The sequence below is a fragment of the Apiotrichum porosum genome (genome assembly GCF_003942205.1).
Source record: "Apiotrichum porosum strain DSM 27194 chromosome Unknown scaffold_11, whole genome shotgun sequence".
Lineage (NCBI taxonomy): Eukaryota > Fungi > Basidiomycota > Tremellomycetes > Trichosporonales > Trichosporonaceae > Apiotrichum > Apiotrichum porosum.
The window spans coordinates 441,183-466,875 of record NW_021167118.1 but is presented as its reverse complement, the minus strand read 5'-3'; the positions used below and the strand labels follow the sequence as shown (position 1 = coordinate 466,875).

At 60.0% G+C, this 25,693-nt stretch overlaps 8 protein-coding genes across 8 annotated transcripts; 5 read left to right on the top strand and 3 right to left on the bottom strand.

Moving 5' to 3' along the window:
- Nucleotides 1-254: 254 nt before the first annotated feature.
- On the top strand, nucleotides 255-4,944 carry EHS24_001795 (uncharacterized protein; the record flags this gene model as incomplete). Its single annotated transcript, XM_028617558.1, has 3 exons — nucleotides 255-822; nucleotides 887-1,258; nucleotides 1,307-4,944. The coding sequence occupies 3 exons, from the start codon at nucleotides 255-257 to the stop codon at nucleotides 4,942-4,944; spliced, it is 4,578 nt and encodes a 1,525-aa protein (XP_028474021.1).
- Nucleotides 4,945-8,129: 3,185 nt separating this feature from the next.
- SLY41 (suppressor of loss of ypt1) lies at nucleotides 8,130-10,033 on the top strand (the record flags this gene model as incomplete). Its single annotated transcript, XM_028617557.1, has 2 exons — nucleotides 8,130-8,993; nucleotides 9,041-10,033. The coding sequence occupies 2 exons, from the start codon at nucleotides 8,130-8,132 to the stop codon at nucleotides 10,031-10,033; spliced, it is 1,857 nt and encodes a 618-aa protein (XP_028474020.1).
- A 1,887-nt stretch (nucleotides 10,034-11,920) lies between these two features.
- On the top strand, nucleotides 11,921-12,991 carry EHS24_001793 (uncharacterized protein; the record flags this gene model as incomplete). The annotated part of the gene is made up of 3 exons (XM_028617556.1): nucleotides 11,921-12,259; nucleotides 12,315-12,552; nucleotides 12,597-12,991. 3 exons carry the CDS (start codon nucleotides 11,921-11,923, stop codon nucleotides 12,989-12,991), a joined length of 972 nt encoding a protein of 323 aa, XP_028474019.1.
- A 148-nt stretch (nucleotides 12,992-13,139) lies between these two features.
- Nucleotides 13,140-15,114, bottom strand: EHS24_001792 (uncharacterized protein; the record flags this gene model as incomplete). The annotated part of the gene is made up of 4 exons (XM_028617555.1): nucleotides 13,140-13,302; nucleotides 13,354-14,451; nucleotides 14,495-14,779; nucleotides 14,831-15,114. The coding sequence occupies 4 exons, from the start codon at nucleotides 15,112-15,114 to the stop codon at nucleotides 13,140-13,142; spliced, it is 1,830 nt and encodes a 609-aa protein (XP_028474018.1).
- A 937-nt stretch (nucleotides 15,115-16,051) lies between these two features.
- On the bottom strand, nucleotides 16,052-19,680 carry EHS24_001791 (uncharacterized protein; the record flags this gene model as incomplete). The annotated part of the gene is made up of 15 exons (XM_028617554.1): nucleotides 16,052-16,154; nucleotides 16,195-16,402; nucleotides 16,450-16,519; nucleotides 16,563-16,708; nucleotides 16,751-17,215; nucleotides 17,264-17,624; nucleotides 17,663-17,922; nucleotides 17,970-18,362; nucleotides 18,404-18,467; nucleotides 18,513-18,790; nucleotides 18,863-19,002; nucleotides 19,043-19,108; nucleotides 19,148-19,322; nucleotides 19,364-19,465; nucleotides 19,506-19,680. 15 exons carry the CDS (start codon nucleotides 19,678-19,680, stop codon nucleotides 16,052-16,054), a joined length of 3,006 nt encoding a protein of 1,001 aa, XP_028474017.1.
- A 317-nt stretch (nucleotides 19,681-19,997) lies between these two features.
- On the top strand, nucleotides 19,998-21,802 carry EHS24_001790 (uncharacterized protein; the record flags this gene model as incomplete). Its single annotated transcript, XM_028617553.1, has 8 exons — nucleotides 19,998-20,097; nucleotides 20,136-20,360; nucleotides 20,411-20,478; nucleotides 20,530-21,227; nucleotides 21,265-21,306; nucleotides 21,347-21,411; nucleotides 21,460-21,683; nucleotides 21,725-21,802. 8 exons carry the CDS (start codon nucleotides 19,998-20,000, stop codon nucleotides 21,800-21,802), a joined length of 1,500 nt encoding a protein of 499 aa, XP_028474016.1.
- Nucleotides 21,803-22,151: 349 nt separating this feature from the next.
- EHS24_001789 (uncharacterized protein) lies at nucleotides 22,152-22,582 on the bottom strand (the record flags this gene model as incomplete). The annotated part of the gene is made up of 3 exons (XM_028617552.1): nucleotides 22,152-22,299; nucleotides 22,335-22,404; nucleotides 22,456-22,582. The coding sequence occupies 3 exons, from the start codon at nucleotides 22,580-22,582 to the stop codon at nucleotides 22,152-22,154; spliced, it is 345 nt and encodes a 114-aa protein (XP_028474015.1).
- A 462-nt stretch (nucleotides 22,583-23,044) lies between these two features.
- Nucleotides 23,045-25,352, top strand: EHS24_001788 (uncharacterized protein; the record flags this gene model as incomplete). Its single annotated transcript, XM_028617551.1, has 6 exons — nucleotides 23,045-23,190; nucleotides 23,299-23,401; nucleotides 23,449-23,629; nucleotides 23,679-24,814; nucleotides 24,851-25,225; nucleotides 25,350-25,352. 6 exons carry the CDS (start codon nucleotides 23,045-23,047, stop codon nucleotides 25,350-25,352), a joined length of 1,944 nt encoding a protein of 647 aa, XP_028474014.1.
- Nucleotides 25,353-25,693: the final 341 nt, after the last annotated feature.

Genomic DNA, 25,693 nt, shown 5'->3' with positions numbered 1-25,693 from the left:
ACACAGACCGCAAGGCAGCTCAAGACACTCCGGTCACCAACGCCAGCTCTGCGCGGCGTTACACGCTGGTACCACCCTCGATGTGCGTTTGCTCGTCGTCCGAACCATCACGCGATCATGGCGCAGAGGCCAGGGGGAGGAAGGAGGGGGAAGGAAGGAAGACTGGGCGACCTTCCTTGCCCCTTCGCCCACCGCTGCGGCCCGCGCCAACGTAGCCTCTACTTTTGCTGACCACAATCAAACAGGAGCCCAGCATGAACCCTTCGCCTACCGAAATCCATGTGCAAGAACCTAACCCAGAGCTCCCAAAGTCCTCGGCTGCGCCTGTGAGCGACACCCCGACCGGCGCGGCGGCCGACCGTGCTCTTTCCGCCGTTGGCAGTGGGAGCGCGGCGGTCAAGCCAGATGCGCCTAACGGCAACGGGAGCACGTCCCCCACAGCTGTAACGGAGGCCAAGATCGATACAACAGCGAACGCGGTGCCGACCAGGTCGACGCCGAGCCCCCAACAGGCGAGCGGGGCGCAGACAGACGTGGCGGTTTCGGCCGCGAGTGGAGAGAAGGAGGCGGCCGAGGCAGCTGGGAATGGTGCTCCAGAGACAAAGGCGGAGAGCATCGACAAGCCAAAGGACGGCGGCGATCAGTCGACTCACCACCCCTTGGTGGCCAGCGCCGTCCCCGGCCGTGTTCCCACGCCCTCGTCGCGCACGTCGACACCACCACTCACCGCGGCGGCGACCAAGAAGAAGTTCTCTTCGGTTTCCGTCAACAAGGAGTTTCTCTCAAAGGCCGCGAGCCCAGTCCCTGCTCCTGCCAAGCTCGGTGAGTTTTGAGAACGAGGGGTCTGTGTGCGTGCGTGTTCCACCCAGCTGACTAGGAATCACAGTGCGCCCAGCAGCTGTGACAGCGCCAGTGCAGTCTGGCTCCAAGCTTCTGTCCACAAAGCTCACGACTGTCCCTTCCTCCAAGACGTCTACCTCACCAAAGCCGGCGGCAGCGACCACAACATCATCGACCACTTCCCCATGGGCCAAGCCCGCCATCCCAACCGAGCCGACCCCGCTTCTCCAGCATCCCGCGCCAACGCGCCACGGCTTGCCAAACGTCGCCATGGGTTCCGGACAAGGACTTGGAGCAGCGGCGAGACGTGCATGGGGACCTGTTGTGGGTGGAGGTCATCATCCTGGAGAGGGAAGGAGTATGCGGGGAGGACCACCACCGATGCGTGACTTCCCCACTGCCAAGGAGGTTGCAGAAGGTGAGCTTTGAGGAAAGGTCTCTTTGAGCTCTTACTAACAGCTACCAGTCAAACGTGCAGCCATGCTCAACGCCCAAGCTGTGGCACAGGCCGAGGCCGCCCACAACCAGGCCATCCTGTCGTCTCTGAACGAGTTTACCCATCTGGAGCCGAACGCCCACCGATGGGACGAAGAGGATGACGATGATGAGGTGATTGACTTTGGAGACGGCCAGACGTACGACATCAAGGAGCCCGAGCCACCTGTGCACGAGGTGCCGGTGACAAAGTCGGAGCGCTTCCAGGACGACTTTGACCGCAGCTGGCCCAGGCGTCCCTCAGAGTCACGTACTCGCGATTCCGGACGTGTGCTCTTCAACGCTTCGACGAACCGTCACGAACCAACACAGGGTCGTCAACCTCCTCCTTCCTCGCAGCAGCATCCAACTAGGCTCATGTCGCGAGACCTTCCTCCTCACGCCGCCCACGGCGGTGCTCACGACAGGGCCCCACCCCCGCATCTGGCCGACTCGGGTCGCATGCTGCCTCCTCACATGGCGGCGTCATCTGGTCCTGCTGGTCACCAACATGCTCCAGATGCGACAGCTCGCTCGTGGCGTGCAGCCCCGCCCGCCCGCGACGCCCCACCTCACGCCGCAGAGCACCACCCACCACCTCCTCGCGCTCCTCCAGCTGCTCGTGCTCCTCCTCCCCCTCCTGCCGCGCAACAACAACACCACGCACCACCACCGCCCCCTGCTCCTGCTGCTGCGGCATCAGTGACTTCACCAGTCAGCAGCACTGGCGCTCTCCCTGCTACCACCGTTGCCGGCGACACCCAAGCAGCTGAGATGCACTCGGCGGCAGAGAAGGCTCGTCTGCGCCGCCTGGAGGAAGAGGCTGCGCGTGAAGCAGCAGCCGAACGTGCGCGCCAGAAAGCTCGCGAGCTTGCCGAGAGGTTCGGCCCAGCGCCCACTGCACCTGCGTCCGCGGACAAGAAGCCCGCCAAGGCGGCTGCCGCACCACCAGCACCAGCTGCTGCAGCGGCCACTTCACCCGTGGCCCCTCCCCCCGGCCTGCCCAAACCTGCTCCTCCCCCCGGCTTTAGCAACAAGGCCGCGCCGCAGGTCACTATTGCCACTCGTCCTCGTCCCGGTGCTGCCGAGGCCGCTGTCCCCGCCGAGCCGCGCGCTCCCGACGCGGCCCCCCACCCTGCAGACCAGGCCACATCCTGGCGCCGTGCAGCTCCAGTGGCACAGCAACAAGCCCAGCCAGAGCACCGCGAGCCTCGTGAACAGCGCGAACCACGCGAACAGCGGGAACCCCGTGAACAGCGCGAGCCCCGTGAACCTCGCGAGCCCCGCGAACCCCGTGGCAACAAGGGACGCCGTGCTAGCAATGACCAGGGCCCTCGACCGGCGGAAGTCGCGCGCGAGCGTCGCGCACCCCGTGACGGACCCCCTCCTGTTCAGCACGGTCGTGAGCTCCCACCGCACGTTTCACCCAACGACATGGCGCCTGCCCCCTCAAAGCCGCCTGGTCTACCAGAGCCTACGCACACGACGGAGATTGCCGCACCGGTCCCCCAGCCCATGTCCAAGAAGGAAGCCAACTTTGACGCGATGCTCGCGCGTCTGCAAGCTGCCATGGCCAAGGCGCGTTCATCACCGTTTGCCGAGGAGGCTGAAGAGAGCGACGAGGGTCCCAACGAGACGGCCCGTTCAGCCACTGTGCCCGAACCAGCGACGGTTGCACCGGCACCACCTGCTGCGCCGTCGTCGGCGCCATCGTCCGCCCCAGCGTCCGCTGTGCCCAAGGCCCCCAAACCCAAGCCCCAGCGGCCCCGTCTCCCTCACCTCCCCGCCGAGTACTTTGACTTCACCGAGCCAGAGATCCCTCGCTCACCCCCGCCTGCGTGGCGGCAGTACACGGTCAAGGTTCCCAAGACTGCGCGTCCCATCCCCAACATTCCTCGTTGGCGTTTGCGTCTGGCGGAGGGTCTCCGTATCCCGGCCCCCAAGGGCTGGATGATGACCTTTGAGCCTCCTATCCACTACCTCCCGCCCCACCTCACCCTTCCCGACATTCTTCTCCCCCAGCCCATTGGCCGCCGGTTCGCAAAGCATGTCGACACTGGCCCTATCGTGAGCATCTCGCCGCGCTCGTTGGTCATGTTTGAGCGCAAGAAGAAGCGCCGCTCCAACGAGACTCGCCATCTCGAGATTTCTGTCCCGGCCTCGTCCATTGCTCCCGAGCCGTCGCAGACGCAGGCTCCCTTGGCCGTGCCGTCCGAGACGGAAGCCCTTCCCAAGGACCGCCGCTTCCTTGTCGATGGTGAGTCTGTTCCAGGCTCTGCCGACAAGCCCGGCGTCCGCTTCATGGTGTCGAGCGAGCTCGATGGCGACAGCCTGCTTGAAGAGGTCAACAAGATGAGCCTGGAGCACATTGGCGAGCTCGAGGACAAGGGATCCTCCAAGCCCATCAACAAGTCTGGTGAACCGCGTCCCAACACGCCGCCCTCGACTGCTGCCCAGGTGCGCACCAACCCGACTTCGCCCAGCACGGCGGCCCAGGGCCCGTGGGCCAAGTCTGCTCTGTACCCGGTCACGTCGCCTGCTCGCGGTGCACCGCAGCACGAGCACCTGAAGAGCGTGTGGGAGAGCACTGCGACGACGACGACGGCCACGACGACTGCACCCCCGTCAGTCCCCAGCCAGCCCGAGACGCCGCTGTACCCGACTCTGAACGCTCCCATCACTGCGTCGGACCCGACCAACGGCCAAGGCGGCCTGAAGCAGGGCTTCCCGACCATGGGCGGCCAGCCTGCGTCGTCTGCGTTCTCGGTCCGCTCGGCATCCCTCACCCAGCCCGGGTACCAGTACATGTCCTCGGGCGGCGCGAGCCCCGACGGCGGCATGGGCATGCAGTACGGCCTCATCGGACGTAACGGCACGGGCGGCAGCGCCAACGGCTTCCAGCAAGGGCTGTGGACGTCGCCGTCGTTTGGCTCGTCACTCGCCACTCCGGGCGGCTACCGCAGCTTTTCGGGCAACAACAACAACAAGGGCGGCAGCGGCAGCATGGACCAGAAGGGCGGCAACAATGCGATGCAGGCGCCCTTCTCCCCCGGGCCCGGAAAGGACGGCCAACCCGTCCAAGTCCCCTACCTCAACGACTACCGCTACCCGACCCAGCCCGGCGGCAGCGGCTTCCAGCCCGGCGGCGGCGCGTTCAACGGCTACCCGGGCGCGCAGTACCGCAACCCCAGCCAGCAGCTGTACGGCCACGCAGGGCATGCGGGCCACTCGGGCCACTCGGCGCACGCACACGCGCACGCGCACTCGGGCCACGCCGGCCCCGCGGGAGGATATGGCCACACGGGCTTTGGCACGCAGATGGCCAACGCGCGTCCGGCGGGCTCGCGCTTCCCGAGCGTGAACGGTGTGGGCGTCGGAGTGGGCGTGGGTGTCGGCGTGGGTGTCGGAGTGGGCGGCGTCGGACTCGGCGTCGACTACCAGGCCCAGGCGATGGGGTACGACCCCACCGGCGCGGCGGGATACTACTCCCAAGGCGCGGGGTACGCGCCCGGATACGGCGCGGGTGTCCAGCAGCAGCAACAGCAGCAACAGCAACAGCAGCAGCAGCAGCAGCAGCAGCAGCAGCAACAGCAGCAGGGCACGCGCCGCTCCGTTGGCCGGTTTCAGTAATGCGCCAGCAGCGGCGCCAGCAGCGGCCGCGGCGGACTGAGGACTGAGGACCGAGGACCGAGGACTAAATGACTGAGGGACTGTGCATAGCGATATTGGTACAGAGAGCGAGAGAGCGAGATGCCGAGACAGCAGAGAAGCAAGTACGCATCTTTATGGCATATATGACGTTTGTTCCCATGTGTTGGTGTTTGTTTCGTTCGTTAGCTGCGTGCGGACGCGGGGCGCGCGCGCGCGCGCGCGCGGGTGGCGGCATAGCAGAGCATGTTGCGTAAATGGGTTCCCCTTGTTCTTATTCTATTCCTGTGTCTCTGCCTATTCTATTCCGTGTACCCGTGTCTTGCTGTTCTATTCCTTCGGCCTCGCCGTGCCAGAGTGATTAGTACGAGTAGTAGACGCCGACTGACAAGGGCCGTAGACAAGAGGCAGGACTAGAACGGGGGGTAGGTAGGACAGGAGGACATCTCGAAACGAGGCCCGTTTGGGCTTGTGGCCTCTCCCCCTTTTGGTATTTCTGGTACTTTGGGTGGGTTTGATATTTTGGATTTTGGATTTGTTGTAGGTACCGTATACCGTGTACCGTAGGGGGAGCACAAAATTGAATCGTGCCGAGGAAGGGTCACAACAATTTACATTTTTCGTACAGAGCACACACGCGCGGTGGTGGTGGGTGGGGGGTCCCTGGCGGTCTGGACGGCCTGGACGGCCTGGTGAGGTACTGGGGGGGGGGGGTGAGGTACTGAGGTCCGGTGCTGCGCAGCAGGAGGGCATGCGATATGTGCACGCTTTGCAAGACGCGTAGCATGGTGCCCGGCCGCACAGCGCGGACCGAGGACAGCGTCGACTATCGCTGATCCACTTGTCGCTTACCGCTGTCATTTACTCTGCCAGCGACGTCACCAGCAGCGGCGCAATGATGACGGCGGCTACTGATTTACTGATCGCTGACCGCCGTCATTCATCTGCGCCAGCGGTCCCGCAAAGTGATCATGAACGCGCCTGGCCAGACGCCGGTGCGCTGGTACGCTGGACTGGGGTCGGCGCGGCCTGGTGTTGGCCATGTACATATACATTTCGCGCCTATAGCCATTCCCCCGGCTGCTCCCCCCAGCGCGCCCGCGCGCGCCTCTGACGCGTTTCTGCGCGACTGGACGCGCATGGATGAATTGGGCACTGACGTCCTCGGTCCATTAGTCGCATACCGCGCACCGCGCCGCTCCCGGGCCAGCCCAAGTTGGCATACCTCGGTGAGATGTGCGATCAGAGGCATCAGAGAGAGGCTTATATGTGTTAGTGAGGACAGAGAGAGAGAGGGGGTCTGTTCCTCCCCCCCCCTTGTGTGCTTCGGGCCTGACGCCGCTTGACCTTTTTTTTTGCCTTTTTGCCTATAGCTGCTTCTCTTCCCCTGCTCCCAGATTAATTTTTACCCTTCAATAAAAGTCCTGGATCGCAGGAAAGAGCAACACTTGCCGCAAGCCAGTTGGGCAGTTGATCAGTTGAGTTGCCAGCGGGAGTCATAAGCGTCAAGCTGCTAAGGCTGCTAGCAGCTAGCAGCCGGCGTGTGGCCGTATGCGCGGTATGCACACATGCCAAGGACGATCACAACAAACACCGACACCGCGCTAGTCGGGCGGTGTGATGATGGTGCCAAGGCCGCGCGCGGGTGCGGCGCGGCCAACAGCCACAACGGCCCGTGGATGAACGCTATCACGGAAGCGAGTGTCTTTTTGGTGCATCCATTATTCCCCTTGGGCGAGACCCCATGCAGATCGCACGGTGGACGGGGACGGGGATGGCGAGGCCGAGCATTTCGAGCGTGCACGGCGCCGGGGGCCGCGGACGCGCGCGAACGTGTTGCACGAGAAGCGGCGCGCGGCGGTGAGGGAGACGACGGTGCCAACTGTTGCGCAGCAGCACGGGCACCACCCGCACTATCTTTTTTTTTTTTTGCGTGCCTCCTTCGGCATCCTGGGGGGCTGAAGGTGTCCCCACAGGACTGGAGTGCTTCCGACCTGCCGAAGGGGGAGTTTGGAGCTTGTGCATGTGTTCTGTCGGGAGGCGCGGCAGTTGTCAAGGCCGGGCGGAGGGAAGGACACCGTTTGGTGTGGATACAGTGGGTATTAAGTTTGTTATAGACGGGGGAGGTTGTTTATCGTCCAGAAGAGCCATTTGGCCGGTCTTTAGGGATCACCCCTAATGCGTGCCCTAATTCGGCGAGTTTGGCGCAACCCCCCTTGCACACGCCCTGTGCGCCTGTGCCCCCGCCCCGTCCACAGCCACACCCACCGCCGCCGCCGCCGCAACGATCTGGCAGCGCGAGCGAGCAAATCCATCGACACAGTGTGCGTCCACAGCATCTCTCTCTCTGTCTCGCACAGCCACACGTGTTCTGTATCTCTGCGTGTTCGTTCCGTACCCCGTCTCCTTCCACTGCCCGGGTCCCGAAGTACGGCAAAACATTGTCGTACCCGAGATTGCACGCAGTGGCCCTCACGCTCTCGCATACCAACTCGGCTCCCGCGCGGCCGCCTCTCTCCTCCCTCCCTCCCCCTGGCCCTGTGCTTTTGGCCTTTTTTACCCTTTTGCCCTTTTTTTGAACGGCTTCCCGCGCGGCCAGTGCGCCAGAGCCGGCAAGACATGGGACAAAAGCCCTTGTTTGGCCTCTGGTCGCTGGCAGCTTTTGGCTGGAGAGGAGAGAGAGGGAGGAGAGGTGTGTGCCTCGTCTCGCTGTCGGTTTATCTCTCTCTGTGGTGCAAAAGCTTTCAAGGCAGAGCGGTTGAGAGGACCCTTTTGCTGGCGCTGTTCGTTCCTGCCGCCGCCGCCGCCGTTGCTCCCCACCCAGGCGCTGGCACACTCCTCGTCGTCGTCTATACACACACACATAGGACACCGCGTCTCGTCGTCGTTGGCACATTACACTCATCCAGTTCACCACCACCACCACCATCATCAATCTCGAGTAGACCAATATCGACGACAACGCGCCCCCCCCCCAACGCCCGCACACGTTCATCCGCTTGGGTTGTTCCTTTTGAGATCCCCCTTTTGGGTTCCCGCGCCTCGCAACGAGTTGACCGACACATCACATCGTCCTTAATTTCCTCTCACCACCGGCCAACCCACCACCCGTCGTGTTCCCCTCACCTCCCCCCACCCCTCCCCCCTTCCCCTTCCCCTCCTCGGCCATGGATCCGAGGCATCGTGCGCCGTTTGCGCATCAGTCGTCGTCCGTCGACCTGCGGCGGTTCGGCCAGTCCCAGTCCCCACCACGCAGCACCTGGCCTCTCGCGCCCGCTGCCAATGGCGGCAGCGCCAATGGACATCACCTCGCCCCTCCAGGCGCTGCCAACAACAACAATGGCCTGCTCAACGGCAACGGCATCCACTTGAATGGCAACGGCGCCGCCGGAGGACCAGGCTACTTTGCCCCCTCCCCACCAGCGGGACCCTCCCGCCTGTCGCAACTCACCGGCGCCGCCGCTGGTCTGTTCAACGGCCTCAAGATGGAGCGCAAGGTCAGCGACGTCGACTATAACGAGAAGAGCAGCGGTATCGCCAACGGCTTGCTGGGAAACGGAAGCGGACACGCCCACGCCCACTCTCATGGGCTGGGACTCGGAAACTCGGGTCACGGGCACGGACTCGGACACGGTCTCAACCGCATGAGCCTGTCGGGTCTGGGCCGCGACCTGACCGACGCCGAGAACATGCAGCGGATACAGTCTGCACTGCCCACACCGTCAACTGTGCGCTTTGTGCTTCTCTGTACACTGTGGTACGCCGCCTCGGCCGTGTCGTCCAACACGGGCAAGGTCATTCTCAACAACTTCCGCTTCCCCGTCACCCTCACCATTGTCCAGTTTGCGTTTGTGGCTGGCCTGTGTTGGCTTGGATCCCGCCGCGAGCTCAACTTTACCGCCAGGCTCCGCAAGCCCACAAAGCAGATCCTCACACATACCCTTCCCATGGCCGCCTTCCAGGTCGGCGGCCACATCTTTGGCTCGCTGGCAATGTCGCGTGTCCCCGTCAGCACGGTTCACACCATCAAGGTACGGATATTTACCGAACCCTAGCAACTGGATAGCTAACGTTCCAGGCGCTGTCCCCGCTGTTCACAGTGCTCGCGTACGCGTTCTTGTTTGGCGTGTCATACTCGCCTGCGACCTACCTGTCGCTCCTGCCGCTCACCCTGGGTGTCATGTTGGCGTGCTCGTTTGACATTTCCTTGTCCAACGTCCTGGGCCTGGTCTGTGCGTTTGGCAGCACCATTGTGTTTGTCTCGCAGAACATCTTCTTCAAAAAGGTCATGCCCTCGCCCGGCGCGCAGAATGCCGACGCACACGCCGGTCCGCGTCTCGACAAGATCAACCTGCTGTACTTTTCGTCCGGCATGGCCTTCCTCCTCATGATCCCCATCTGGCTGTACTCGGACGCCTACCGTGTGGTTTCACTCTGGTTCAACCCGGCGGCGGCGACCAACTCGGCGTCAGTGTCCACCGTGGTGCTCTACTTCTTCATCAACGGTACCGTCCACTTTGCCCAGAACGTCCTTGCCTTTGCCATCCTGTCGTCCACGTCGCCTGTGACGTACTCGATCGCATCGCTCGTCAAGCGTATCGCCGTCATCTGCATCGCCATTGTGTGGTTCAAGCAGGCCGTCCACGGCGTCCAGGCCGTGGGCATCATGCTCACCGCCGTCGGCCTGTACATGTACAACAACGCCAAGCGCGACGTTGAAAAGGGCGAAAAGCGCGTACGTGCCCTCGAGGCCGCTCGCGACGGCATGCTCCCCACCTCGCGCGCCGAGGCGCGCATCCTCGACGGCCGCGACACACCCACACCCGAGCCCTACCTCAACGAAAAGGCCCACGCCTCCCCGCGTCCCACGTACAACGGCAACACGTTCACCGTGCAAAAGGCCTCGGCCCTGCGGCCCCAGTACGCTCCGCCACGCAAGAGCGCACAGGTCCCCGTCGCGGCTGAGCCGTACCCTTCGCCACCAGCCAGCACGGCCTCGTCGCCGCCCTTGCCGCCGAGCCACATGGGTGACGAGCCTCGGTCGCCTGTAGCTCTCCCGACCGGCGCCTAGGAGCACGGCGCGACCGCCTCAGCTTGTGTCTTCTTTCAATGATCTTTTTTTAAACAAGTAGCCGTCTTCAATGGTGTGTGCCCCAGACACAGACCGCAGGCGCAGACGCCGCCGTTGCCACGGTTTCGGACACGGTTTCGGCCACCAGTCTCGGCCACAGTCTCGGCCCACCCGGACCTTGCCTTGCACATAACATCCCCCCCCCGCCTCACCCACACCTACTCCAATGGGAACACTGGCACGAACATCCTCACGAACACCACAAACCCCAGTGTACAAACTGAAACCCTAGTATATAGACACGTTAGATGGTGAAATGCACATATGGACTCTTTCCACCGGACCATTCCACGGGGCATACCACTCGGTGTGGGTGACGAACAACGGAACAGGCGATCCGTTGGCCGCTGGGGCTTTGGCGGGGGCGGGCTGGGACTGGAACACTGCGGCGAGAGGCTGCCGGACCGAAGTTCGGCACCGAAGAACGGCCGCCACGCACGGGTTTCGTGACGTCTTGGGTGTCCATTCTTGGTTGAATTGCGGCATGCAGGCGAAGCGGACGCGGGGAACGGCGCCAGATTGCGGATACACTGCCACGATATAGACTGACACAGTGGAGATTCAGATAGGACAGCCAAAAGAAAGTAGGCACAAATGGACGCTGGAGACCTAAATGCTGTAGCAAGACGAGCATGCCCAGACTGTGCCAGTTGGCCAGTTGAGACAATCAAGACAAGACAGTCACGAAACGTGTTATGCACGCCACACACGCCTCTGCTCCTCTGAGCAGCACCGAGGGCTCGATGGGTCCGCTTCGATTCCCACGCCGGCCTATCTGGCTATCTGCCCTCGGGCCTCGACGGTGCGTGTACGAGTGTCAGCTCCAGCTGTCTTGGTAGTGTCTCCGATAGGGGGAAGGGCGATGGACGGCACTCGTCGCTGTCGGCCACGTCGGACTGGATCTCCGCTGCCACACGACGCTCTTGATTCGTACTGTACACTACAGTACTTGGTAATGGCCATTTTGTGATGCGGCCAAGCGGTCGCGGCCAAGCGGTCGTCTGAACAAAGTTGATGCGCTCCGGGTCTCTGTGGCCGGCCTTGCGGCCTCGCGGCCTCGACGAAACACAAATACTTGCCCCGACGCGGAGACCCCCAGTGCATAATGGGTTTCTCGTCGACGCCGACAGCCGCGCGCACCGCGCATTGCGTTGCGTGTTGAAAAACCTACTATGGCCCCCGCCGCCGCCGCCGCCGCCGCCCGTTGCGTTTTCATGCGTGTTGAAAAACCTACTAGGTCCTCCGCCGACGCCGCCGCCGCCGCCCGTTGCGTTTTCATGCGTGTTGAAAAACCTACTAGGTCCTCCGCCGACGCCGCCGCCGCCGCCCGTTGCGTTTTCATGCGTGTTGAAAAACCTACTAGGTCCTCCGCCGCCGCCGCCGCCGCCGCCCATTGCGTTTTCATGCGTGTACCAAATCACTGTCCCTCGCGGCTAATGAGGCTATTAGGAAATGGCTCCGTATACTCCTGAAGACGTCCTAATGCGTGGCAAACCTCACGCCAACGGAAGTGTTGATTAACCTAATTCTAATGATGCTAATCCCCGCCGTGGTTCGGCGATGGCCGACATATCTGGGGACAATCCGGTTACGTAGGAGAGCAACCGGAGATCCGCGACAAGAGATGTTGGGATATGGTCGTCCGTTTCTGTCGTCCTGTTAAACATCGCATCGACGCCTGAAGCCGCTTCTCTTTCGTTCACTTCAACACTAAACATTGGACGCGTAAAGCACGCAAGACGCAAGCCGACAGACCGTACACCTCGTACCAGCGACAACCTCACCCGATCTCATCACCACCGGCCCTCCCCACACACCATACGCATCATGGCATCGACCCCCAACCCCAACCACAAGACAAAGGCTACGCCGCTCCCGCTCCGCGGCGCCGAACACGTCTTCGACTTTCCCTCGCTCAACCTAGACTACAAGCCCTTCTCCAAGAAGACCGTCACGCTCGTGGACCTTGACGTGCACGTGTACGGCCTGGACGAGATCCGGGACAGCCAGCGGCCCATTGCCGTTGTGATGCTCTCGCACGGGCGGTGTAACCACGCCATGAACATGGAGCCCATGGCGTCGGGCCTTCTGGGCGAGTTTGGACGGCTGGAGCGCGAGGACAAGGGCCGGCGGGCACGCACGCGCGATGTGGTGGTTGTTACGCTGGTGAGTGGCGCCCAACTCTGCTCTACTTGGGCACACGGCTGACAGCGCGTTCCAGGACCAGCGCAACCACGGCAAGCGCACGCGCTTCCGTAACACCAACCTCTCGTTTGACGTCAACGAAAACCACCTCATCGACATGATGGCCACCATCTACGGCGGTGTCCAGGACCAGCAGCTTGTCATGGACTTTCTCCCTGCGTACCTGTTCCCGCACAACGAGCGCCGCATCGACGAGTTTATGGCAGCCGGCGTGAGCATGGGCGGACACACGGTGTGGCGCCTGCTGCGTGAAGGTGAGCAGCAGTAACAAGACAGCAGCAGCCCTGACCCAACCCAGACCCGCGCATCACCATTGGCGTGCCCATCATCTCGCTCCCGTCCGAAGTCCTCGGTGCCAACTTTGCCGCGCGCGCCACGCAGATGGGTATTCCAGACGCCGAGGTCATCTACCCCGCCAGTGTGCGGGCATGGTGCGAGCAGCCGTTCGACCCGGCAGTATACAAGGGCAAGAAGATCCTGTCCATCCACGGCGGCAAGGACACGCTCCTGCCCCTCCAGCGCGGCTTGCCGTTCCTCGCCGAGATGGCGGCCCAGTCTCCGCCCGGGTACGTGGACATGTACGTGGACCCGCCGGCCGGCCACCAGAGCTCCAAGCCCATGGTGGTCCAGACTGCCGCGTGGCTCTGGAAGTGGGGGTTGAGCGAGGCGGCGGCGGCCAAGGCGAGGCTGTAGAGTTTGCTCGTACGCGGCGGAACATGAGGGGGGTTATATATGCTGCCAATCGCTGTTGTCCACTTGTACATGGCCACAATCGCGTTCATGGAAATTGTATCAAAACTGCCAAAAAACGAACAAACAAATATTTCTTCTGATCACGCCGCTACGCCTTGTTCTTCTCCGCCTCGGGCTCCCACCGCTTGTACGTCTTGTACGACTCGCGCGACCACGGAATGTTCTGCGTGAACGGGTCGGTGACGTACCACGACAGGTCGTTTCCCGGCTCGAGCTCCATAAGCGAGAATCCGTTACCGAGGTATGCAAAACTGTCTCCGTCAGCACCAACCAACCCACACAACGGGGTGTGCCACACTCACGGACTTTGGGCCTCATACTCAATGTCCATGTCCTCGAAGCGCGGCTCCTTGATCATCTCGAGGAAGTGGTGCTTGCTTCCCGCGTGGATGGCGACGACGGGCGCATCCACGGTGCCGCCCTTGTACCAGCTCGAGCATCCGCCGCTGCCCCACGCCGTCTTGGGCATGAGCGCGTTGCGGTGGATGTTGATCTGGCGCGTGCGGTCGGCGCGGGGCGCGATGGCCCTGATCCCCTCGGCCTGCATCTTGCTGATACACTTGAGCATGTAGATGCTGAGCCGCTCGATGACCTGCGAGACGCTGCCGTGGGCGACCGGCCCCGCGGGCCCCGCCGAGATGAAGTAGTTGGGATACTCGGGCACCATGAGCGACATGTACGCCTCGGTGACCCCCTCGCTCCAGCGTTTATGGAGGTCGGCGCCGTTCTTGCCGATAAACGGCATGCGCGGGAGGTACGACGTGTCAAAGCCCGTCGCGCACACGATGGCGTCGACGGCCACCTCGCGCCCGTCGGCCGTCACCAGGCCCGTGGGCGTGATGCGCACAATCCCGCTCGTGACCACGTCGACATTGTCCTCGCACAGCGCCTCGAGGAACCCGTTGCCGGGGGTCAGGCGGCGGCAGCCCGGGTCAAACTTGGGCACGAGGAGCTCGGCGAGCTCGGGCTTCTTAGCCAGGCGCGCGCGCATGTCCGCCGCGCCCACGTTGATGGCCATGGCCTGCTCGGGCGTGTCCTTGAGGTACATCCTGAAGCGCGAGTTGACCGCGTCCTCGACGTCTTTGCGGTACTGCAAAAACTCGGCGGGGTTCTCGGCCCAGCGCTTCTTCTCCTCGGCGGTGTATGCCTTGTTGGCACCACCTGGACCCGCGAGCGCGGCCGCAGCGCCCATGGGCATGATCCACGCCCCCGAGCGGATAAAGCACGTCATGTGCTCGACCTCGGTGCGCAGATGGGGGATACACTGCACCGCCGACGAGCCGACGCCGATGACGGCGATGCGCTTGCCCTTGTAGTCGTACGACGAGTCCCACTGGGCAGTGTGTACGAGGTGGCCCTTGAAGTCGTGGATACCCTCGATGGCCGGCCACTTCCACTTGCTACACCCCGTCAGCACAAATACGCTCTCTCTCATATACCCACTTGAGCACACCACTGCCGTTGACCAGGAAATCCGCGCGGTCCTCAAACTCGACCCCGTCGGGGCCCTTGACCTTTACGACCCACTTGGCCTCCCCGTCGTCCCAGTGCGCCGCCAGCACCTCGTGCTCGACTTTGAACTGGTCGCGCAGGGCGTACGCGTCCACAATGCTGTTCATGTACTCGTTGATCTCCTTGGATCCCGAGTAAAAGTGCGTCCATTCCGTCGACGGGTGGAACGAAAACTGGTATGCGTGCGAGGGCACGTCGCACGCGCAACCCGGGTATCTGCCGTCTCTGTCAGCTTGGAGCGTCAGGGCAATGCTCAGCTGTACGTACGTGTTCTCATACCACGTCCCTCCCAGCTCGGGGTTACGCTCATACACGACGTGCTCGACGTTCTCCATGTGCTTCTGGATCTGGTACGCGAGGTTGATACCGCTCGCGCCGCCGCCGATCGTCACCACGCGCACTTTGCGCCGCGTGCCCATGGGCACGTCGGGGATCTCGTAGCCGATGGCCTCGGCGTCGCCGTTGGGCCCCATCTGCTCCGTCTTGGACAGGGGTGCGGTACGGGCGGTGGCTCCGTTCCCGTTGGACGTCGCGGGAGCGTTGACGGTCATGTTTACCGATTGTCGTAAAGTGCGAGCGCCGTGGTTGGTGGGCGCAATGCTCTACTCTATGCTCTGTGTGTGAGCGAGTGTGAAGAACGACGCTGCTTGTTAGCTACATGGGCTGTTAAGTACCGGCCTACGACCCATGGTCTTGGCTGCAGACGATACATGTGGGCGCGTGATCTTGTGCCAGCACGCCGAAGCCCGCACTCACCGAAGCCGCCGCGGGCTGTCTGTCACAACAACAGCGCAGCCGGCCCCCGCGGCGCCCCAAGGGGACAGACATTACACCTTCACTGGCCCCGCCCAGCCGCCGGCAACTGACGTTCCGGGCGGGCCCCAGAGCAAAAAGTGGTGCTAGTGGCCGTGGCAAGCGACCAGAGCAACCGTATGTAAGACAGGTGGTGGCAAAAGGTCGTACAGCGGGCGGACATCGCCGACGCGAAACAGTCGTTCACGTGTCTCCCAGCCCGGTGACCCGGTGTTCGGTCTCCAGAGTCCGCGACGCGCGCTTAGCGCTGCCCGCGGCCGAAGGTATGATGGGACACGCACATGTCGTGGCCAGTCTCCATCGACCCACGACACATACCTTGGACTGGACGTTCTTCCTTGTCGTGTTTGTGGTCATACACTTACGCTTCCTGCCACTCTGACACACTAGCTGCCGTCCCCGCCAGCAAAACGCCCGCGAGGTACCCAACACTGCGTCCAATCTACGACTGCAGGTAGAAAATGTCCTTTATTGAAGGTGACTAACACTCCCCGGGAACCAGGTTGTTAACAGTCTGGGCCTCGGCGACTTTAGCCAGGGAAATGAAGCCAAGTGAAGCGCGGGATCACGGCTGTGGGTGAACAAAACGGTTGCCGAATGCCACTTCACTCAGTCAACGTAGCGTCTTCCAAAGGCAACGCATTTGCTCAAATCATATGCGCTACCATTCTGCTTCTACAAGTCGAGATCTAGGTCAGCGCGACCCTCCTTCTGCCTCTGCTGCCAGTCCCTGGCGCCCTCGTACTTCCAGTTCCAAGGCATGAACATCTTGGAGTTGCTGCGAGTTAGTGATGACCGCACAAACAGTTGCGACGCACTTGACGTGTCCACCGTTGTCCTCCTTGGGGGGCATGGCTTGGACGCGGGAGAAGGCCTGTACAGTCGAAGCGCGCTTGTAGCGAACGTCAAAGACCTGCTTGAGAATAGTGTTGACCTCCTCGAGCGAGACAGCACCCTGTACATGGTCGAAGAAGGCACCGATTGCCTCGCCGTCTTCAATGGCCTGGGCACCGCCCTGTCCTTGGTCTGGTGGCGATTAGCACAAGGCCGCAACTTTGGGTTTCTTGGCTTACGAGGAAGCATGGCGTGCGCTGCATCTCCGATGACAATGGCACGGCCCTTAACCCAGTTGTCAAGTGGGTCCTGAGTTGTCAGCGTGGTTCGAACACCACACGTTGCGACTCACCTGGTCACGGAGCTGCCAGAGTCCCGGAGCTTCAGCGCGGCTGAGAAGCGTCTGGAGCCATTGGGGGAAGCTCTTGAAAGCGGCCACCATCTCGTTGGTGTTACCGGCCTTGTTCCAAGACTGGGACGACTCCTCGGTCATAAAGCCTGTACGTCAGCCATACGCCAGGCAGATGAAATTACACTCACTGTCGGGGCACACGGCAACAATGTTGAGAACAGTGCGGTCACGGCAAGGGTACATGATGATGCGCTCCTGCTTGTCCGTGATAAGAATCTTAAGGTAGCCAAACTCTGAATTGAGGAGCTCGATAGCCTCAGGAATATCTTTGATGGTGTCACGGGGCAGAAGGCAGCGGTAGGCCGAAAGGCCTGAAGGAGAAGCAATCATCTTCTCGCCGGTAACAGCCTCACGAATGCGGCTGTGGATCCCATCGGCGCCGACAATCAGGTCACCCTGCACGACTTCACCGTCCTCCAGAGTCACAGTTCCAGTATCACAGTTAACAGCCACCACCTTGGCGCCGCCGCGAATGACTGGAACGGAACCAGGGCCCTTCCTGCTCAAAGTAGCGGCCCTGAGGGCATTGTGCAGGTCAACGCGGTGGTTGAGTGTCCAAGAGGCACCGGCAATCTTCTCGGGCTCAACATTGACTGTCATGTGCATCAGTACCATTCCACTCGGTCATGATTGATACTCACCCTTCATGTGCAGCTGGTTGTCCGCACCGTACTCGTGCAAGCCCTTGCAAATAACACCGTGGTGCTCGAGCATGTTGACACCCAGCTTCTTGAGAATCTTGGAAGCGTTGGGGGCCACGTGAATTGCGGCACCAACCTCCGTCTTCATGCGGGTCTGCTCGAGGACGAGAATCTCATGGCCCGGACCACGGAGTGCGAGGGCAGTGGTGAGACCGGCGATACCTGCTCCCACAACAATAGTCTTGAATGGCCTAGGTGCCTTTGGGATGATGGGGAGCTGAAGCCAGTTGTCCAAGCCTTCACCAAAGTAGAGGAAATTCATGCCACCGTGTGTCTTCTCATTGCGGTCAAGAGGATGATTCTATACGTCAGCCCCATTGCTAAGACAGTTGGACCCACATGAGTGAACTTGCCGGAGCCCTGTTCGTCCTTGGGCGAGACTTCAAGGATAAGCTTGCCGCCCCTGTCGACGGTGACGCTAGTGGGCCAGAGTTCGACTAGAAGATCATACTTCTTGTGGGGCTCAAGCCACTCGCGGTCAGCGGTGGCGTACCTGCGGTAAGGCAGAAAGTCCTTGTGACGAGGGCTGGAGGTCTCAATCTTGCGGAGTGAAGCACGGAGGTGTCCCTTGCATACGGGAACGTTGTCACCAGAGGAGCCTGGAGTGTCAGGTTTGCCCTCTCTCAAACGTGGCAGTTGAGCTCACCAGTGTAAAAGACCTCGTCACCCTTAGGGTCAATATGACGAAGCGTGACCATGACGTCGAGGTCAGGAGCGGTGTCAACGCCCATGCAGAGGTTGGCAAGAATGTGACCGGTGATCTCGGTCTCTTCTTCAAAGGGAGCTGTCTCAAACTTGAACGACTGGCCGGTGAGACCCTCAGTCTCCAGAGTGCTTGCCTCATTCTGAGGCTCAGTTCCAAGGGTCATGGTGTCTGGACGGAGGTGGAACTTTGTGTACTCGGTACGGGCAAGCGGCCACTCTTGCTCATCCCGGCTGGTGAAAGTGCGCTCGGCAGCAGTGTTGTTGAATCCAGGGTTGCCCTTGCGAGCCAGCAGGTTGACAGCCGGAACCTTGACGTTTGGACCTTCAAGCCATCCTGTTCCAGTCAGTATGTCCCTAGGACGTGAGTTTACTAACCGCGGTCGTCCTTGCCCTTGAGCCACGCATCGAGGAAGGACTTCTGGAGGGCGACGTACTCGGGCTTTGCACAAAGTCAGCTCACCCTTGCGGAGAACTCGTGACTTACGAGGTAGAACGGAATGTCGTGACGTCCGGAAACGAAGTGAAGCCACTTGTTCTTGGAACCAGCCTCGAGATAACCGACCACATTTCCACGCAGGTGGAGGGTAATGCCGCCGAGGTTGGCAACACTGAGCATGGGCACCTCAATCTCGCTCAGGTTGTACTCGCGGGAAGCGTAATAGGGGTCGTCAGAGTAGCAGTGCTCCGAGTTGTCGATAACTTGATCCCTGCGGTTGGCCTTGAGGACATCGGCAGGGAGGTCACCCTCGATAGTGTCGGGTCCTGAACATTAGAATCACAGCCCCCCCCCCCCCCCCCCCCCCCCCCCCCCCCCCCCCCCCCCGGTCCACTTACCCCACCTTCGCGCGGCACGGCCAGCCAGGCCGTACTGGTTGGTGATGACTTGACGGTTCCACCAAAAGGAGATAAAGCCGTTGGAGTAGATACCACCCTGCCTGCAGCGGTCACGCAGGTAGTCTGTCATTCCCTCCCAACTGAATTTGTCAGATCATAATCGTTCGTATGAGAACTTACGGGACAATGCAGGTAAGACCCTTGGGCTGGCGGGCAGCCACACGCCATTGCGAACCGGCATAGTAACTTCGAGTTAGACCGCTTAATTAAAGGTCTGCTACTCACCTAATACCCAAAAGTCCGACCTTGCCATTGCACCAAGGCTGCACAGCGGCCCACTCAATGCACTGAGCAAAATCGGAAGCAGTCGAGCTGCTCATCGTGTCCATGAAGCCAGGGGACTGTCCAAGACCGCGCTCGTCAACGCGAACGACGACATAACCCTGCGTGGTCCAAAAAACTGGGAGGTCAGTGATTGTTTTCAGGGATGGCGCGACCTACACGGATCAGGAGTCTCCCAAGCGGAGTACTTGCTGCGCTGCTCCTCTGGCACATCGTTCCAGGACGCTGGGTGGAAGTCGCTATAGGGAATGTCCTTGCCGTCTAGGGTCAGCGGCGTTGTCGAGGGTATAGCTTAACTCACAAGGTCCCATGGTCATCAAAACCGGGTACCTAGCACCGTCATTGGTATCCTTAGGGCGAAAGACATTGCAACGAGCGAGACCGTCAGGGTTGATGAGGGGAATGTCGACGTTGATCTCGGCAACATAAGTACCTTCGTCGTGGGTGGTGAGGAGAGAGTTGAGCGCTTTGGTCATGTTGATGGGGGTGGGTGGTGGGCGAAGGCAACATGGATGACTGCCCTAATATGTCTCTGGTACAAACCATCATTTGCGCACTCGATCCCCTCTTGGCCTCTTGGGTGCCCGGATCTCGGCTGGTTTTAGACCGCTGTATCGGCCACATGGTCCGTTCGGAACACAAAATGAATTGCCGAACGGGTTGGCAGCGGCGAATGGAGATTCGGAAAGTCGTTCCGACCACTTGTACAGTCACCAGCCCAAGGCTCACTTGCGAGAGGTATCTTAATGTACAGCAGGAAATAATTCGTCCTACTCACCGTTATCCAACAACAATGTCCGTCGAACAGAAGATCACAGCATCCCAGGCTTGCCACATCGATGGTCGTGCAGGATACTTTCGCTTTCGTCAAGCACAGCTCCAGGGCCTTTACAGTGAGGCTTCCCAAAAACACCTTGAGGCTAACCTGCAGACCTTGTGTCTAAAAACAGGGACGCATTCGTTGCCGCTTTGAGGTCTGATACACAAAAGAATGAGTTTGAAGCTGTCCTCGAAGTCAATCTCGTCCTCAAGCAACTACGCGCTGGCTTTGAGGCGACTGCATTCGATGTGCTCACTGCCCGTGCCAAGGAGCAGTATCTCAGTGGCACAGTCGAGGCACCTCAGGGCACAGTTTTGATTGTCGGGCACTGGACAGGTCAGTTGAATGGCTGGGAGGGCTTGTAAATGTTTACTGACAGCGAGTAGCTCCGCTGGACTCGGTCCTTGGTCCTCTTTGCGCGGCCATTACTGCCGGTAATGTCGCGGTTGCGGTTGTAAGTGACTAGCTGGGCTTTTGTTCTGACCGGACCTGACACCATCCGCAGCTCCCTGCCCCAGCCATGTCGACCTATGAACTCCTTATCCAACTGTCCCCTCGGCAGTACGACGTCGAAGCCTACCCAGTTCTCCTCGGTACTGAGGCCGTCATCAACAAGGCCCTCTCTTTCCGTTTCAACAGCTACTATGGCACCGTAACTGACCACGGTCTGCGCCAGCAGCTTGTTACCGCCGCGACCCGCGCCGACGCGACTATCAAGGTGTTGCCTTCGGCCACCAATATCCGCAAGCACAACATTGCCATTGTAAACAAGACTATTCCCGAATCACAGCTTGTGCAGGTGGCCCGTGAAGTGTGCCGTGCGAGCTTTGGCTGCGTGGGTGGGCAAGGCTTGGGCCATGTCTCAGTGGTGCTCGTCCATGGTGAGAGGCATGATGCTTTCTCCCGCGAAATGGTCCGTGCGACCCGGCACCTGTTCCCCTCCTCTGGCCGTCACGCAGGAATGCGTGACTTGTGTCCACTCAATGTCACCGAGACGGAGATCTCCACTCTTGGGGCAGCCGTCAAGGAAGGAAATCTCGTCTGCGGTGGTGAGTGGGACGCCGCCACCGGCTGGTTCGCCCCTACCATCCTCGAGAACGTCAATGTCAAGTCGTCTCTCTTGGCAACTCCCTTGGCCGGCCCGATTCTTCCTTTGGTGCCCTTCCACAGCACTGAAGAGGCCATCAGGATTGCCCAGGACATGTAAGTACTTGGTTCAAGTGAAGTGCTGATCCTCCAGCACCGGTCACAACCTCGCGGTCTTTGGCACCCAGAAGGACAAGTAAGTCCAACCCGGCCCGCTGAAGCCTGCTGACCAGCAGGAACTACTTCACCGTTGCCCTTTGTCCGTCACGCGCCACCACCGGATGCGTCCTGGGAGATTTAGGTAAGTAATGATCTTGACTTCACCGCAGCCGTTTCTGACACGCAGTAGTGGGCCTTGCCCCTGGTCCGGACAACGACCGTTACCCCGCCAGCCTGTTCACCACCATCACTGTCCTAAGCGAGGCAGATGCCAGTATCAAAGATCTCTTCCCACCATACTCGGCCTGGCAGATCTCTTTGTTGGACAAGATTTTACTTCCTAAGTCTCCCAAAGAGCTCAAGGCTAAGCGACCGATGCACCAGTCGTCTGTGGGTCGCAACTTCTTCCTTCAGGTAAGTCAGTGATCTGGCGGCTTGGCGCTAACATGAACCAGGGTGCAATGCTGTCAGTAGTGATCATCGTGTCTTTGCTTGGAGCGGCTGGTCTTGTAGCGTACATGTTTTTGAAGTAGTACCCCTTGGAGCCCATGTTGAAGTGAGGAGCAACAAATTCAAGTGTTTTAGTGCGAGTGCTGTGGCTGTGGCAATAAGCATCAGAATGCTGGAGGCAACACTAGAAAGCCGAGCACTCGTAATTATGGATGGCTAGAGGGTCCGCTGTCTGGCATGAATTAATACATGTTTTCCGGTACTTGGAGTTACGAAGAGAAGTTTACTTGAATGCGGAAGGCAAGCATGTACGGTACGGCACTGCGATCATTCAAAGCAAAAGTGTCGAAAATCTGTCAGCCAGCGCCCGGGACTATGTACAAGGAAGGGGGCAATGGAATTGTGTTTTGATTCATAATGGCCAATGCCAACTCAGTAAAGGCCGCCAATCTGGTAGGTGAAGAAACCACTGAAAGGTGAGCCAACTGCGCGCCAGGCCGATCGAATGATACCCTGGCCAAGGACACCGTTGAGCATGACGTTGACGATGACCCACTCGACCGGGTTCGAGCCATTGGGCCTGTTATTAGCCCAAGTCACCTATTCTTCTCTCACCTCGTTGTCATGTCCACATGCCTGTCCAAAGGACGGTAGTCGGGGTTTCCGGGAGTGGTAGGCCAGTTGTCTTTGGATAGTTAGTCGAGAGCAATCTCGCATTCGGGGTCGACAACCTCACTTGGGTTCTCGTACTGGCGCTCTTCGTCGTATGACTGAGCGGGAGGTTGGAGTAGCGGAGAGTGCTCGTTGATCAACTCTCCGCGCATCTGGAGCATGGTACGGGTCGAGACGGTAGTGGAGGACATGGTTATTGAAGCTCGGGGGTCGTGAATGGCCCGTTCTGACGGCACATGTGGCCATTTGAACGGGGGGGGGGGGGGGGGGGGGGGCCAATGGGTTCGGTGCCGCCAGACAAGCTCGGAATGTCTGTTCCGCAAGCCGAGCCGGCTCTCCCTGAGTTTGCCGGCTCTTGCCGAGGTGGTTTTTGTATACAGCTCCTTTCACAACCGAGAGGTCTCGACGGGGCGACCGCGGCCGTGTCATAAGAAGCAAGCACCAATCGTACAATACATCAAAGGTGGGCATGCACAGGTCATGCACAGGTCAGGACCCATTCCTCCCCTCAAAGAGCGAGCATGACCTGAACGGATGGTGGGGTAAATGATTACGTAATATTGTTTCCCTGCTCGGCATACGGCTGAGCGCTGCCATCCCGATCGTTTGTCTAGTACTCTCATCACCGTGACGCATCTGCTCACTACATGACCATGCCCCCACGAACATCTCGCCACCCATCGCCGGAAACAACTTCTCCAGTCATCCAAACAGCCTCCCAGTCACCCAGCCGACCACCGGATGTAGCATCCTCTACTGAACGGCCCACAAAGCGTGTCAAGTATGTTCGCAAGGCATGGTGAGTGACGGCCCCTTCCCTTCCCAATCGCTTACACCAGTGAACAATGTCGACGCCGCAAGCTTCGCGTAAGGGATCTTGCTAAAGCAAAGCGTGCTAACCTTCTAGTGCTCTGGAGATCGCCCTTGCGACCGTTGTACCAACAGTGACGAGCATTGTTCGCTCCTTGACGTGGACCCCGAGGACATCGCCCGTCGCACCCAACCTCGCCGTAATGTTGTCGAGCTATTACTAGGCCGACTGGACACCCTTGAACAGTCCACCCTGTCTATCCAGCATGCCCTTGCCAGCTCTGGTATCGATGTTGATCATCATCAGCACTCTGCTCGTGCTTCCGACACCTCCCCAGTCCACTCTGCCGACGCTCATCCGCGGCATGAGTCTTGGGAGATTCCAGGACCATCAACCATGCCGAGCCCTGAGCCCGATGAGTACGCTGGTAAGTGAAATAGTCTGACATACATGTGAGACTGTGTGCTTACCCACAGCTGAGACGGCCTTTACGCATCCGGTCCCGGCATTAGGGGCTATTTTTGCCAACCAACTCAGTACCGCAGGCGTTGAGGTACCTCCAGTGTCAGCAGCACCGAAACGACGGCCGGCTCCGGACAGTGAAGGTCATGACCCAGGCTTTGCACCTGGTCCCCAAACCCATGCCAGTCCAGCCACATCGGTCGCTTCTCACCTCAAGCCGCCTCCAGGACCGACTCTATCTGTCCGCTGTGGACTCGTTCAGTGTTTTCTGCCTGTCCCTGCCCGACATGATCAATACCTGGACGTATTCTTCTCTCAGGTCAACACCTTTGCACCATGCTTGAATGAGAATGATGTTCGCCGACGAACAAGCATTGTTTTTGACCGAGCATTTGGGTTTTCTCAAACCTCATCACCCACCCCCGATGACCCAATCCTGCAAGTGTCCCTGGCCCCGTATCTCTCACTCATGATGAGTATCTACGCTTGCGTCGATGTTATTCGAGAGCAGTCAGCGACGACCGCTGGCTACGCTTGGTATCGGCAAGCGCAAGAACTGATAGGCCGGCGCCAGATCACCACAACGGGTTCCGACCTCACCGGCATCCAGATCTTGATCCTTCAGTCCATGTTCCTATGGTATCGAGGCAACTTTGACTCTGCATATGCCGCCGTGGGCCGTGCTTGTCGTTTATGTTTCCAGCACGGCCTCAACAACGCAGCCCACTGGACGGCCAAAACCCCCTTTCGTGTCCACATGCGTCAGCGTGTCCTCTGGACCACCTACTGCATGGACAGACGTATCGCTCTTACCTGTGGACGACCATACGGAATGCACTGGCAGGATGTAGCGGTCGGACACCCAGACGCACTCATCGACAAGCATGTCTACCTTGACTCGCCACTTCCCAACCCATCACCTCTCAGTTCTCTTCAGCCATACCTGAGCGAACATGTGGCTTTCGCCAACTTTGCTGGCCGAGCCTGGGATACCGTGTCTTGCCCAACTGTTCAGTTCAATGATCGCTCCGAGGCAATTGAGCGACTTGATGTCCAGATTGAGGACTGGGTAGCCAAGTTTGAGGTTGCCGCGGAGCTCGATGAACCAAAAACTCCCACCCAGAAACAACAGCGTCTGGTGATTCGAACGGTGTGTGTCCTCCCCCGTGAACATTGCTGACACAAGCTTATGCTCGACTTACGCCTTCTCCTGCGCCGCAGAGACATGTTGGCCGCTGATTGTGACGAGCGCTGCAGCACACTGTGTGGTGAGATTGCTTGCAGCCTTGTTCAGTCTGTACACGCGGCATCGTATGAAGTCAGCTGGAGTCTGTCACCCTACCTCAAGACGCACGCGCCAACAGTCTTATTCTCGCCCATCATTGCACTTGCGACCCTCCTCATCCGGAACAGCACACCATCAGATCTCTTGGACATGTGCAGGCTTCGATTCAAGCAGGCTACAGAGGTGATTTCCCGGTTGTCACCATACCTCCCAGCAGCTGCCCATGTCGAATCGCAACTGAGCGAGATTGTGCGCCTCACCAACGACAGCCTCAAGGTATGTGACAGCAGGCCCCCAGGAGTAGGCCTCCTGCACGACGCCGCCACCATGCTAGATTTTGGTGACCTGTTCACAAGTGAAATCCATCACTTGCTGTCGAATAGTGGGGGTTTACCCGAAGTGAGACCAGGGGCTATGGTAGGCGACTCTGTGCCGACCAACAGTACCGTGGAGGGTGGCGGGGAAGAGTTTGCATGGGACGCATTGTTTGCTTCCTTTGGTACCGACACGTTGTTCTAGATATATATGATGATGTATACATTAGCTGAGCCCTATGGACATGCTTTGAGTCTCCCGTGTTTGTGAGACCAGTGCTAGGTAACTCAGGATGTACTCATTGCGAGCTGGCTGATGATGTGGTGGGCGTCAGCAAGACTTTATATTACACTTCCTAATGGGCTCGAAGCTTAGCCCACTAATCGTTTGGCCTTTTGTGTGACGGGCAGCAGGAGATACATATGTATG